The following is a 15,210-nucleotide window of genomic DNA, read 5'->3' on the forward strand; positions in this document are numbered from 1 at the left end:
ATGTCAGCAAGAAATTCTTGCACCTGTGCGGGAGTCGCCGACGGACCCGGTTAAGGCAGGTAGCCACGGGACTCCCAGGCTCAGAAGGAGCCGTGGGGGCGGAGCCCCTGACCCACTCGTCCGCATCCGGGGACCGAAGGGGGGGCCGTCGGAGAGCGAAAACGCTTCTTCGACTTCTTTTTGTGTCGTCTCTTACCCGAATCCGACGGTGAAGACTTGGATCCTGAGAAGTGATGATGGCTCCACAAGCGATCACGGGAACGATCCCTGGACTTCGAACGGTGTGGGGACGAGTGCCGAACTTCAAGCAACTTCAAGTGCCGTTCCCTTAAGGCCTTCGGGCCATGGCCCTACATCCAAACAGGACCAGGAGTCATGGTCGCGCTCCAGGCAGTAGAGGCAGACGTCGTGAGGGTCCGCCACCGACATATTACAACGGCAGGCCCCGCAGGACTTAAAACCAGGCATCCCTACTCGCACCAGAGAAGACCAACACGAGACTAAAGTCTCTAAAAGATAGTCAAAAAGTGACTAGGGTACGTGCTCTAACCGGATCTGCGCTTACAGGCGCGGAAAAAGAAATAACTGAAGCCAGCGCGCATAGGTGGCACCTAAGTAGTGTCTGTGATGTCATCTCAGCGCATACGGCGCCAGCGACGGATACAGAGCCGCAGGACGCACCTGTTGACTAATAGGGGTACTGCTAAGCAAAACATTCCAGATCCAGTCTGACGCCTGGGTATATTCAAAAGTAAGGAATCTATCACTAACGTGTTTTTTTCAGATACGGTCACTTGGAGTCACTTTAGGTGACGAGCTCAAGTGGGGAGACCATCAGGAGGACTAGCAAGATTCTCAGAAACAGTTACCAGAGCAGGTGAAGTAGCCTTCAGTCCATTCCAGGAACTTTATCCTTTGCAGGGCTTTCATATGGAAGTGGCCCTGATGCGAGGGAAGAAGGATACTGAAGATGCAAAAAGGATACTGTGGGTGCAATGCGGTTTGAGGGGTATTGTTGTGACTACTCCTTTGTCCACAAAGTGGGTGAGGTGATCCTGGTTATAGGGTCAACCTCCCTCTAAGTCCTTTCAGTGCTAGCATAAGTCCAGTACCACTGGACTAACGGTCAACTAGTATCACGGTCACAGGCCAATCCTTCCTGGGTCAATAACTCATCCTCCGGCAGCCCTAGCTGCACTCTGACAACACTCCTAGGTTCACTGAACTGAGATGCAACTTTTTTTGTGCATCGAGTCTTGGTTCTGCAAAGCGGTGGGTAGAGGATTCAGGCTAATAACTTGCCGCAGCAGGCCTGTGTCCCTTTTCTGCGAAAAGGAGTCCAGTCAGCTGACTTTTGGAGTCTCTTGGCTATGGCTAAGCTCTGGAGACAACTTCTCTCTGAGCAGGACACGGCAGACACAGTCCCTCTCCATTGCTAACCACCAGGTGCAGCAGACACAGTCCATGATGATGCAGCTTCTCTTTGCCGGTTTCACAGTGCAGCAGGGCAGCCCTTCCTTGGTCCTCCTTCAAGTCCAGTGAAGATCTGAGTACAGAGTGCCAAGCGTGCCCTACTTATGCTCAGAAATACCCTCAGGACAGGATGCAATTGGTAGTCAATGGGCTACCAAGTTCCCTTCCACCTGATGACCACTTCCTGCGAAGTTTGGCATCTGGGCATCCCAGGATGCACTATTCTGCCACTTCTTACATGACAGGATCCTTCTCCTGGTGTGTGGAGCTCCCTAGCCCAACAAAGAGGTGTGGCTACCAAGGGGGCTGCACACCCCTGGAAAACCAGTTTGGCAACTGGTTTCTATGATATTCTGTGATATTACGTTTTAACTTGTAATGATATTCCACTGTCCTGTTTAGTTATTGAGAGGGAGATGTGTGATATTCTGTACTTTTTTTATATGTATGTTTCGCTTTAAATTTACTTTGTCAGCCATTGTAAGTTTATTCCTTCTTCTAGTGCTTCAGAGTTCTGGAATTCTGATGACCTAGCTTCAGCATGGAATGTGTATCTTTAATTTAGTGAAACTGTTATTCTGTTGGATGCTTTAAACTGGTACTAGCAGGCTGAGGTGTTACCTTACCTAATACTTAAATAACTAACCTTTACTTCATATTTATCTGTCTGGAGGATCTTTACAGTTTCCTCTCTCCTGTCCCTAGTGTCAGCCGTCTGCCTGAAGAATAAGTTACTTACCTTTGGTAACACTTTTTCTGGTGGATACAGTATCTGCCTGTGGATTTCTCACCTTTTGAATACCCCCTGCACCAGCATTCCACAGAAATTCTTTCCTAGCTCTCCCACGTCGATGAGGACGTCATAATAACACAGCTCCGCTCGTGACACCGTATGACATCATCGGAGCCATAGGAGGACCTCGTAGGCGTGCTGACGTCAGTTCCACCCATTTTTGCCGTGCCACTGAGGCAAACAGGCAGACCGACACATTTTCACATGTATACATAGTATACTAAATATATATATGTACACAAATGCATAATCAAAAAAAGCATAAAGAAATAGCAACAGATCAAGCATTTCTCACTATAAAAACATAAGCATGATTAAGGCATATTAAGAACATTCATGCCAAACAGTTAAAACATGTTTGGTAGAAACAGGTGGACAATGGGGAGGCAGGTAGGACCATGAGGAATCCACAGGAAGATACTGTATCCACCAGAAAATAACTTGTTCTTCTGATGGATACTTCTGCCTGTGGATTCCTCACCTTTTCAATACAATCCCAAAGCCGTACCTCTCCTGGAGGAGGGTGTCCACCTGACTAGACCAAAAATCTTGCAAAACAGAATGTGCAAAATGCTCATCCCTCCTAACCTCCGGAGGCCCAAGTTACTGCTTTATAAATATCAATAACAGGAACACCTCTAGCCAAAGCTGAAGAAGTTGACTTAGCTCTGGTGGAATGAGCTCTGATACCTTCAAGAGGATCCTTCTTGGCCAAGGCGTGGCAAATCTTGATGCACAAGATGATCCACCTGGAGAGAGGCCACTTGTGCACTGCCTTGCCCTTCATATGACCAGCATATCCAACAAAGAGCTGATCATCTTGACGGAAGTCCTTTGTTTTATCCAAATTGAAGCTAATCGCCCTCTTCGGATCCAAACGATGTAGCCTCTCCTCCTCCTTGGAAGGGTGAGGGTGAGGATAGAAAGTAGGGAGGGTAATGGACTGTCCTAGATGGAAGGGAGTTACCACAATAGGCAGAAAAGCAGCCCTGGTCCTGAGTACCATCCTTTCAGCATGTATGGTCCGAAAAGGAGGCTTTGAACTCAAAGCCTGGCGCTCACTCGCCCTCCCAGCCAAAAGTGATAGCCACTAGAAAGACCGTTTTGAATGTCAGTAGTCTCAGAGGACAACTATGCATTGGTTTGAACGTGGAACCCATTAAAAAAGTCAACACCAGATTTAAATCCCACTGGGGCATAATAAAAGGAGTGGGTAGTGTTACAAAATATATTTGAATATCCATATAAATTCATTTGCATGTACTTCCAAAGAGTTCATGATTATATAAGATCACATTAACATGAGGCCTTGAGCTCAAAATGGCTTCCTATCTGACCTTGACTGGACAAGCTTCAACAAGCTATTCTGTACACCCTTACAGGTCACCTTGCTTGTCTTGACTACATGATATGCAAGTGTTACACAGTGCAGAGCCTGCCTTTCTGGTCTGCCCATATCTGGCTGTTTTGCATGGTGCAGACGTTGCACATCCATGTCAGCCATATTTGGCTTGGTGCCTTATTCTAGTTCAGCTGAAATGGCACTTCATACAGTATATAAGACCTAGAAACTTGTCACTCTGGGAAGAAGCGGTCTGAGAGCCCCTAAGGTGGCAGATCTGACTTCTTCCTTGCTAATTAGCAATGATGCATGCTTTTGGTACCATTAAATACATTTCACTCTGTTTCTGAGCAAACCTGCTATGTCTACTGAGTTTCATTAATATATTCCTGGGAGGGTGCCAGTATTTCCCCATCAGGTGGAAACATGTTAGTAAGACCCTTAATGAACCTTAAGACTATAGGAGACTTAAAAAGAGAAGGATCATCTGGCAAATAAAGAAATGCAGACAAAGCCGACTTCTTCTCAACGTAGCCCACAAAGAGCTGATCATCCAGTCTCAGATCTCTTGTTCTGTCCAAATAAAAGCTAATAGCTCTCTTAGGGTCCAAACGATGAAGTCTCTCCTCCTCATTGGAAGGGTGAGGGGAGGATAGAAGGTAGGTGGACTGTCCCATATGGAAAGGAGTAACCACCTTGAGAAGGAAAGCTGCCCAGGTCCTTAGAACCAATGTATCTGCATGAATGATCAATAATGAACATTTCGAACTAAGAGCCTGAAGCTCACTTACCCTCCTAGCCGAGGTAATGGCAATCAAGAAAACCATTTTAAAAGAGAGAAGCCTCAACGGGCAAGTATGAAGAGGCTCAAATGGAGAACCCATTAAAAAGGTAAGAACGAGATTTAAATCCCACTGAGGCATAATGAAAGGAGTGGGAGGAAACTTATTTGTAAGGCCCTTAATGAACCTCATAACAATGGGGGATTTAAACAAAGATGGCTATTCCGGCAAACATAGAAAAGCCGACAAGCAGCCCTTAACAGTGGCCACAGCACAACCCTGCTGTGCAAAGAATAGCGAAAACTGAAGAACATCCGACAAATGGGCCTTTAAAGGATCAATGGATCTCTCTCCACACCATTTAATGAATTCAGACCATCTGGAAGAGTAAAGAGACTTGGTAGAGAGTCGCCAGGATGATAAAATAACATCCACCACATCCGGCGGGAGAGAGAAGGAATTCAGGTTGCCCCGTTCAATCTCCAGGCATGAAGGTGCAGACTCTGGAGGTGGGGGTGTAGAACCTGCCCATGCGACAGCGGCTGCGAGAGGAGGTCTGCCCTGATAGGGAGAACGGAGTGGAGGGTGCGATGAGAGGTGAAGTAGATCTGTGTACCACACCCTTCTGGGCCAATCCGGAGCTATCAATATAACTTGGGCCCGGTCTTGGCGAATCTTCCTCAGAACCCGAGGAATCAAGGGTATGGGATGAAATGAATAAAGGAGTTGCGAGCTCCAATCCAATTGAAACCCGTCCCCAAACGCTGCCTGCATCGGAAATGGGAGACTGCGGAACAACGGGCAGTGCATGTTCTCATGTGTTGCAAATAGGTCTAACCGAGGAGTCCCCCACATCTGAAAGATGTGATGAACCACTTCCGAATGAAGCCTCCACTTGTGATCGACCGAGTAATGCAGACTGACACTGTCCATACGAACATTTAGCACACTGGCCAGATGAATTGCAAACACACAAATCTGATCGTTTTGATCGGTCGCAGAGCCTCTCGACAGAGATGGTACGATCCTACACCTTACTGCTTGTTGATGTACCACATCGCGGTAGTGTTGTCCGTCAGGACCTGAACTGACTTACCGTGAAGGGAAGGAATGAAAGCCTTTAGTACCAAACGCAACGCCTGCAATTCCAGATGGTTGATGTGAAGCAACCTTTCCTCTGGAGACCAAAGACCTTTGACCTCCAGATCCCCCAGATGAGCACTGTACCCTAGAGTAGAGGCATCCATGATCACCGTGGCCACAGGTGGAGGAGGCTGAAAGTGTTTTCCTTGAGACAAGTTGCCCTGCACACTCCACCAAGTCAGCTCCGCTGCAGCATCTCTGGAGATTCTGACCTTCTCGTCAAGATCTCAGTTGTGCTGATACCACTGCCTGTGGAGGCACCACTGGAGTGCCTTCATGTGCCAGCGTGCATGACTGAACAACAGTATGCAGGAAACGAACAGACTGAGCAGACATAGAACCTTCAGGACTTCAGGACTAGAACAACCACTCCATCGTGAAATAAAGGAACCATTTCCTGTATGTCGAGAATCCTCTGCGGATGGGGGTATGTTCCACACACAGGCTGCACTGAGAAGGCACCAGGTGAGATTTGAGTACATTTTTCGAGAAATCCAAGTTGAACAACAGTTGTGTTGTTGCTTGCAAGTGGCACAACACCAACTCCTGAGACTCTGCTTTCAACAGCCTGTCGTCCAGGTAGGGGAAAACAGGAATCCCCGACCTTCTGAGATGTGCCGCTACCAACGCAATCACCTTCGTAAAGACTCGAGGCGCGGATGTGAGACCAAACAGAAGAATCGCAAACTGATAGTGTTGCGATCCCACCATGAACCTGAGATACTTCCGATGCGACTTCAGGATGAGAAGATGAAAATACGCATCCTGCAGATCAATGGACACATCTAGTCTTCCTGTTGCAGCGCAAAAAGAACCTGAGCCAAGGTCAACATTTTGAACTTTTCCTGTCTTAGGTAAAGATTAAAAATCCTGAAGTCCAGGATCGGCCTCAATCGGCCGTCCTTTTTGGGGATCACAAATTATCGGGAATAGCATCCCTGACACCTTTCCTGCTCCGAAACCACCACCATCACACCTTTCTCTAACAAGGTAAGTACTTCCTGCTGTAAAAGCAGTAAGTGGTCCTCTGGGCACCAACTCTGGCGAGAAGGGTAAGGAGGAGGAAACTCCATAAAAGGGAGGGTGTACCCATTCTCTACAAGATTTATAACCCAATGGTCTGAAGTGATCGATTTCCAATCTTGTCGAAAGGAGGACACCTGACCCTCAACTAGACCAACGTATTCTAAGATGGGGGCTCTAGAACAGCTTTCCTGAAGTACCAATGGTGGCGGGAGGAGAAGTGGAAGAGGAGGTTTGTTGCAGAGTTGCTCCCCTGAGACGTCCTTTATTTTTCCCTCTGTACGACTTGTACAAAGGATTCTGCTGCTGCTGCTGGCTCTGTTGAAGCTGATGGTGGCCACGAAAGGAAGCAGCCCTTCCAAAACCACGATCCCGCTTGTAGTCGTATCCCCTAGACTGCACCAGAAGGCGCAGTGATCTTGATGTCGCTCTGCTGTCCTTAAAACGTTGCAGGGAAGAGTCTGCTTTAGTACCAAACAGTCTCGAGCCATCAAAAGGCAAATCCAGCAGAGTAGCTTGAACATAAGGAGAAAATCGGGACGATCTGAGCCAAGCTTGTCTTCTTGTCGCCACAGAAGACCCCATCACCAGAGCCACAGAGTCAGCAGTGTCCAAACTTGATTGAATCACCCGATGGGCCGCAGCTTGAGAATCAGAAAGGGGCTGCAAGAAATTATTTCGATCCTCTTCAGGCAACTTTGGAGCTAGTTGCTTGACTAAGTCCATCAGAGCATGGATATACCTCCCAAGGAGACGAGTAGCATTGGTGGACTTTAGAGCCATACTTGCGGAAGAAAAAACCTTCTTCGCCGCTTGCTCCATTTTTTTTTAGAATCCCTGTCACCGGGTATGGTAGAGAAAGAACCTGAAGATTGCTTCGAACAAGAAGCCCGGACCACTAAGCTTTACGGTGACGGATGAGAAGTCAGAAAAGCCAGATCCCCAGGAGCAGGCCTGTAACTTCTTAAAATGGACTGGGAAACTGCAGGAGCAGATAAGGGCTTCTGCTAAACCTCCAAAATAGGCTCTGTTAAAGCCTCATTAAAGGGTAGCAGAGGTTCAGAGGCTGTAGAAGGTGTATTAAAAACCTATGTCAGGATATTAGATTTAACCTCCGCTGAAGGAAGCTGCAGATCAAGCAACTCAGCTGCTTTCCTTATCACCACATGATATGGAGCAATGTCTTGCAATACTCCAGCCTTTCGAGATGTGAGATCATACTCAGCAGAAGAATCCTGTCTACTGGCCTCCTGTAAGCCCTAAAACTCGTCCACAGACTCAACAATTTCTCCTTCCTCCTGCTCCTGTGCATATTCCTCCTCCTCAAGAAGCCTCTGCGCCTCTCGCCTAGAGAGCTGTTTAAGAACCAGCGTCGACAGCGCAACCGCGGCGCCAGTGAGGACATCAACGATGTCAAAGGAGGAGCCTCAGCTTCAAATCTCGGCGCTGATCGAATCAGGGACAGCGCTGACTTAACAGCAGAAGGAGTCCGAGGAACCGGAGTGGAAGACCGCAGTGTCGGAAAATGTCAAGCCGGCGATGTCGGCAAGAATGGCACAATGAGTGCCTGAGCGTAGTGGTGAGGCACACCCAAGTTAAAGGCCAAAGGACCCACGGGGCCCAGAGGTGAACCAGATGGAGGAGAGGCCTGACAAACATGCCAAACATTGCATTTAAAAAATGCGTAGGGTCTGATCCAGGAACAGGAAAAGAAGGATATGGATCAGGATATGACATTCCTGAACAGAAACCACCTGAGGCTGAACTGGAGCCTGCGGAGCCAGAGACGGCATCCGTTGTGGTGAAGCCATACAGACTGGAGACAACTCCCTAGGCGTAAGAGACATACCGGGAGCCGGAGATCCTTCAGGCGACGTAGGGCCCTTTGACGCCGACGACCTCAAAAAAGGAGATGGAACAAGCGTCACCCGTGTTGATGGAGATGGAGAAGGAGATACAAAGTCCTATCTTCGAAGCCGCTTAGCTGCAGAAGATGACCATGACCTTAAAGCCCTGACCTTCAACGAACGGCATCGAGAGCCATGTCTCTTCTTAGACTTCTTATGTTTCCTTGGCTTCGAAGTGTGAGAAGATGACAACTTCACTTGTTTTCGACTCCTCTTCTTTTTGGCTTTGGCTCACACTCCTTAATAGCCTTAGGATTCATCTTCCTGCAGCTTCGGCACTCCTCAACGTTGTGATCCGAAGATAAGCACCAAAGACAATCATCATGCTGGTCAGTGATCGACATGTGAGCGCCACACTCCCTGCAGTGTTGAAATCCAGACTTCTTAAAAGCAGCCATTAGAAATCTTTGAGGACACAAAGTTAACACTACAGAAAATGGAAAGTCCCTAGAAAAACCACTACTTGTCGACGGCGCAGAAAAAGGAGAACTCACGTCCGCACGCCGACGAGGTCCTCTTATGGCTCTGATGACGTCATGCGGTGTTGCGAGCCGAGCCGTGCTATTAAGACGTCCTCGTTGACATGAGGGAGCTAGGAAAGAATTTCCGTGGAATGTTGGTGCAGGGGGTATTCAAAAGGTGAGGAATCCATCAGAAACATTCTTACATAGGGTTCAGAGTCGCTAGGAGGAAAGGACCCCCTTAGAACACCCCTTCATAATAGGGAGTCTCTAACCCTATTTTGTGAGTTGCTATTACATTAGCGACTCGCAAATAGGGTTGGTACATTGTGCTACCATTTTTTGCGGTCGCAAAAGGGCAAAATGACCCTCTATGACTGCGAAAGATTCAGCAACACAGGTGTGGTTCTGCAACTCCCTCGAGGCCTGACCTGTCCTCTCTGCAATTTTTAGGTCAGTATCCCTTGCCAGAACTGCTGGGACCGAACCCCTGTGCATCACGTCGACTTGCTGTTGCCAAAGCTTGATGGTTTTGCACTCCAGAGATCTTCAGGCTACAAGAAGCTCCAGCATCTTTTTTCTTCGTTTTCCACACCTGTTGCTGCTGCCATGGCTTGTTGGTGCTCCCACTGGACACCGACCCCCTGGTTCTAGACTTCCGACGTGAGACAGCTCATACACAGCTTCTTCAAGGTCTCCTGGTCCTCACAGCTGCAATGACAAGGTCACCATCGACACTCCCATGGGGCTCTGGCTCTTCAACGTCTTCTAGGTCCATTCTTGACTTGAGTCGCGGTTCACATTCCACTATTTTAGTATATGGTTTAGTCTCCCCCTGGAGACCACTGTCTATTTGTTCTATTTAGGAGTTCTATTTCCTAAGTATTGTGTGTATTGTGTTTATATCTCCAGGTTAGAGATATTGAAATGTGTTAGTGAGTGTTAATAATAAATACCCTATAACATAACATTAAGTGCTGGTAAAACAAGCTCCGTTTGGCCTAAGCTTGAAGGCTGCTATCCATAGCTACCACTAAGAGAGCTTTCAAAGGTTGTCTAAGACCACTAAAATCACCATAAGGGTTGTCTGGATTAGTGGAGGATGCTACACTTACATAACTGAGCATCATATACTAAGCCAGCCTCTCACAGGTACCGCTCATGCAAAGGTTTCTGGATCCAGCCTGACGCCTGGGAAATTCAAAGGTAAGGAGTCTGCAGCTAGAAGTCAGATAGCATTTATTCGTAGAGTGTAGTGCTGCAGATTCACATGCGCTCTCCACCTCCCTGGCAGGTATAAGATGGTGCCAAATTTATACATATGGATCATTAGATATACATAAGAACATGTTACACGCATGTTCAAGACCAATAATTATCTTCCATAACTCCATCCTCACTCGCCAACATGGCAGGGGATAAAAGAACAACCTAACAATGAAGCAGTTTGACATACGCATTCTTTCGATGAGGGGGAGAGTAGACGTCAGGTCAACAATAAGACTTCTTCGAGAAAAACAAGATGTCAAGTCAAAGCCCAACACTAGATGGCAGAAGTGTGCATAGTATGTGAATTTGTGGCACTACACACTACAAATAGATGCTTACAGTGTAAGTAACATACTCCTTACACATCCTCTTTTGGACTGTAGGATAAAAGAGATATTTTTGCAGTTAATTTTATACTCGATAAACAGTCTCAGATGAAATAATAAACAGTCAAATATAGCTTAAATTGCATCTCAATTTAAAGAGTGTTGATGTACTTCTCTAGTATAAATATTCTATTTGAAAGAAAGTTTCCCAAATTACAAAGTAGAGGAGAGTTTAAACATTTACTGTTCAAGTGTTACTTTGTGTGATGTTTCTAACCTAAATCAGTATCAGCAGGGAATACTGTATTTGCTTTTTTTACTAACTTGGCTAATTGCCCTATCTAAATATTGCTTCAAATGATCTAACTTTCTATTTCCTGTTGAGGACTTTACACCACCACAACTTTTTTTACCATCATCCTAGTCTTAATGCTTTACTTTTGCCCCAGCTTTCGTGTTTCTGTACCATCAAGTAGGTGTGTCTGTGCCAGCTGAAGCTCCTTGCAGGTAGTGGCTGGATTTTCCTTTGTTCCATTTGGGGGACTCACGAGGAGCTTCAGCTCCTGCCCCAAGCTCTCCATGACGGCCCAAACCATGTCATAATTCAGTTTGTCTGATGAATAGAGCAAACCCTGAAACATAAAGCATTAGAACAACAAGATCAATACTGAATACAGACGTTTAACAATCCCTAATATTATTGGACATTCACACAAAGTACGGAATCAGAGGTGCCCCTCTGGAAATGATTCTAAAGAATATTCAAAAGATTTAAAACTAGATGCAAACATGTGGGTCGAGATTCAGGAAAACATTCAAAAGGACTAAATAGGCATCAAGAACTTTATGATGGCTTATGTTTAAACCTAGAGAATGAAGCATCATAACTGTGACAATGAAGGAGGGAAAGGCCTGAATGCCTAAGAGACATTTTCCAGTCTCTGTTACTTATGCAGTATATGTCTTTGTGGGTTGAGACAAAAAAGCCTCTGCATGACTTTTGTTGATCAGGTCCTTCTAATTTATTTTCTTACTATTGCTCTGCATGCCCATTTTCCAGTAAAGCTTAACAATCATGAAAGACAACTGTAGGTACCCTAGTTTTACTAACAGCATTAAAGTTACTTACCTTCGGTAACAATGTAGCTGGTAGAGACGATTCTAGACGCAGATTCTTTAACGTAGAATTATCCCCAGGTGTGAGACTGGATCCGGAAAATGTTTTGCTACAGCATCCCTGCACACCGGGGGGAACAGCATCATGCGACTCCGCCGAGGCGTTGTCCGCGTACGTGACGTCAGTGAGGTCACATAAGTCCCACCCCGGCACGCCTACATCAGTTTTCTTCAGAGAACTTTTCCGCGCCACAACACGGAGCCATCAGACAAAACTGTGAGAGTATAGGAACAGTGTGCGAAAGAACAGAAAAATTGGAAATAAGGAATGGTGAGGAACAACACCATAAAGAGCAGTGCCAGGCACTGCAGTACCCAAAGGCATGGAAAAGAATAAAGAACTGAGCCCAGCCCTGAGCAGCAACCCTGCCAGTATGGAGATAGCCCCCCTGGAGACGAGGAGATAGCCCCCCTGGAGACAAGGAGATAGCCCCCCCTGGAGAAAAAGAACATATGTAAAAATTTCTTGATAACATGCAGCAGGACTACAACCCCAACCAATAACAATGAAGGGGAACCAGTCCAGGACAAACAAGGAATGACAAAACTCCAAGACAGCCCCATCATAGAGTGTGACAACCCCCATAAGGAACAAAGGGCAGAGGCACATCCAAAAGACCTCAACCTAGAGAATAGCAGAGGGCCCAGAACCCTAGTAATAAAGGGGTGAGGGAGGGGAGGGGGCGGGTGGAAGGTAGGCCTCAACCTGGAGCAATCAGAGCATAAGGGCCCAGAAGTACCTATAAACCTATCCTCTAATGTGCCAAAAAGGGAGGAAAAGAAACAAATTAAAAGGACAAACATCCTGACAGAAAGAGGGAAAGATTGCACTCACAGAAGACATAGCCACCCACATGGAGGCAAGTGCAAAAGACCAAGCCAAAGCTTCTCGCAGAACAGGGAGGAAGGGCGGGACGAGAAGGAATCTGCGGCGAGAATCATCTCTACAATATACATCGTTACCGAAGGTAAGTAACTCATACATCTGATAGAGACTACTAGCCACAGATTCCTTAACTTAGAATAGATACCCTAGCCATACCCTATCTGCAAGAGGACCCCACCAGCCTGGATATAACAGAGGGTCCTACAGGGGACGAGTTCCAAGGACAGGACGAGGAGCCCTGTCCCCAGGCAAGGGGAACCCCTACAATCAGAAGACCACCGGCCCCAAAGGGGATGCGGGAAAAACAAGAGAAGAGGTAGCCCGCCCTCACTCAGCAGAGGAAACAGGGGCAATGCGATAGGAGGCTAAAGCACCCCATGCCCATACAAGGCAACAGAACCTCCTCCCAAGGCCAAGGCAAGGAAGAGGAGCACTGAGGTAGAAGAGCAACCTAGAGACTGCAAGGAGAAGAGGCAGAGCAAAGGCAAGCACTACCCACCGGGAACACACCCAGTGAAGAGGGCAGCCAAGCCTATCAGAGCCAGAAGGCAATAGACCAGACAGAACGGTGCCATCAGCAATAAGCAGGCGGAAGCAGAAAGGGTAGCTCGAGGTAACCCAGGAAGAACCGTCCAACACTCCGCAGGGAAAGACTGCTCCTGAAAGAGGGACATGGAACCCAAGGACCATTTCACCCACCAGGGAGGAGAGGTAGAACTGAGTACAGGGCCCACTGGAAGAACAGACAAGGCAAAAATGACTGTCCCACTAAAGCGCCAAGAAGACACAATGGTGCATAAAAACAGTAGATCGGCAAGCACAGCCAGACGCTGAGGACACCACAGAACAATGCACTCAGGGCAAGCCAGACGCCAGCCGAAGTCAGAGAGCAGGAAGGCGAAGTAGGGTCAGGACAGGGAGGAGTCCGCACACACGGACCAAAAAGAAGTGGAACCGGACAGAGGCATGATGCCAGGCCACAGACAGCAGGCCAGACCAGGCGAACAACGCAGTGACCCTGGAGAAGGACACCCCAGGGCGCAACTCAAACCATTCCAAGCCATCAGCAAGAGGATTGCTTCTGCAACATACCGTAAAGCCACGGAGAGCAGAGGCCCGAAGGCGACCACAGCTCCCCAGCACATGACAGAGCTATATAACAGCTACCACTACCCCACACAGGGCATGTTACGTCCCAAGACATGGGAACCTCTTAGGAAAAAACTTCAGCAGCAGAGGACAACAGAAAAGACCTGCGGAAAAACCCGCATAAGGCTTGTCAAGCAGCCAAAGAGAAGAAAAAAAAACCAGAAGGTCTAGTCTCAAGGCCAGCATGGTGTAGAAAACCAAAAGACAAATCACACAGTCAAGAAGGGCCGGCCAGCAGCCAACAGAACCATAGTCCCAACAAGGAGGACTCAAATGCACATGAAGCACACAACTGGGGTGACCCGCCCCAGCGGAAGAACACCTCCCAAAAACCAGATCAACTCACAGGCCACTGAGGGGAAGAAGGGGGAGGAAGAGGAGCAGGAGGTGGAAGCCCCGCCAAGAACCGATGAATGGCCGAATCCGCAGGGGCGTGGAACAAAAGAGCACCCCTCGAAAGGAAGGTTCACCAGCCGTTCCCGAATGTTCTCCAAGAACACACTGTACCGAAGCCAGGCATGGGGACAAAGTGCAACCGAAGAAGCCATGGCACGAACAAGCACCTCCGAGACGTCCAGAGTGGAGCGAAGAATAAACGCCGCCAGCTCCCGGCCATCCAAAACATGGTGTCTCAAATCAACAGAGGCACCCTCCTGAGAAGCGGCAGACATAAGGGACTCCGCCGAGTCCCACAAGCAAGAAGTGACCCTAGCCAAAACACACAGCATGTTAAGGGCCTGCAGAGCCGCATTGGTTGAGACGAATATATAGCGCCCCAAGGAGTCCAGCCAGCGGACCTCCAGTGACGTACGAGTTACTTACCTTTGGTAACGATGTATCTGGTAGAGACGATTCTAGCCGCAGATTCCTTAACATAGAATTATCCCCAAGCGAGAGACTGGATACGGGAAACGTTTTGCCACAGCATCCCTACGCGCCGGGGGGACGGTATGGTGCGACTCCTCCCAGGCGTCGTCCGCGAACAAGACGTCAGCGAGGTCACATAAGTCCCACCCCGGCGCGCCTATGTCAGTTTTCTTCGGAGAACTTTTCCGCGCCACAACACGGAGCCACCAGACAAACTGTGGGAACATGGGAACAGTATGCGAATAGCAGAACATTTGGAAACAAGCATTGAAAATGCAATAGGTCTCGCCTTTGATTAAGTTAAAGCCATTTGGTTTGCTAATGGTATTGTATAGCAAAGCAAATGGCTTTAACTTGATGAAAGGCAAGACCTATTGCATTTTTAATGCTTGTTTTTATTGCTCACTGGAAGACGTCTACTTCCTCCGGCTTGCACGACCTCCCTCCAAGATGCCTCATGCCACCAATTCTTTTTAGGTCTCGCCTGACCCCGCACAAGCGCTGGTCCGGCGAGACTTTTAGTGAGGGCTCAAAAAATGCTACCATTGCCAGCTTAGAGCTACAGTGCATGTGCGCGGGAGCGCGTTTAGGAGCAGAGGCGCCATATGGCAAA

At 47.8% G+C, this 15,210-nt stretch overlaps 1 protein-coding gene across 1 annotated transcript in view; it reads right to left on the minus strand.

Annotated features, from left to right (window-relative positions):
• The window catches only part of LOC147710433 (collagen alpha-1(II) chain-like), a 218,560-nt gene that overhangs the window by 69,001 nt on the left and 134,349 nt on the right, over positions 1-15,210 (minus strand). Inside the window, exon 9 of the mRNA XM_086920000.1 lies at positions 10,986-11,151. Coding sequence (XP_086776126.1) covers positions 10,986-11,151 — 166 coding nt within the window. The remainder of the gene's footprint in view (positions 1-10,985; positions 11,152-15,210) is intronic.

Source organism: Lissotriton vulgaris, chromosome 5 (genome assembly GCF_964263255.1).
Source record: "Lissotriton vulgaris chromosome 5, aLisVul1.2, whole genome shotgun sequence".
NCBI classification, from domain to species: domain Eukaryota; kingdom Metazoa; phylum Chordata; class Amphibia; order Caudata; family Salamandridae; genus Lissotriton; species Lissotriton vulgaris.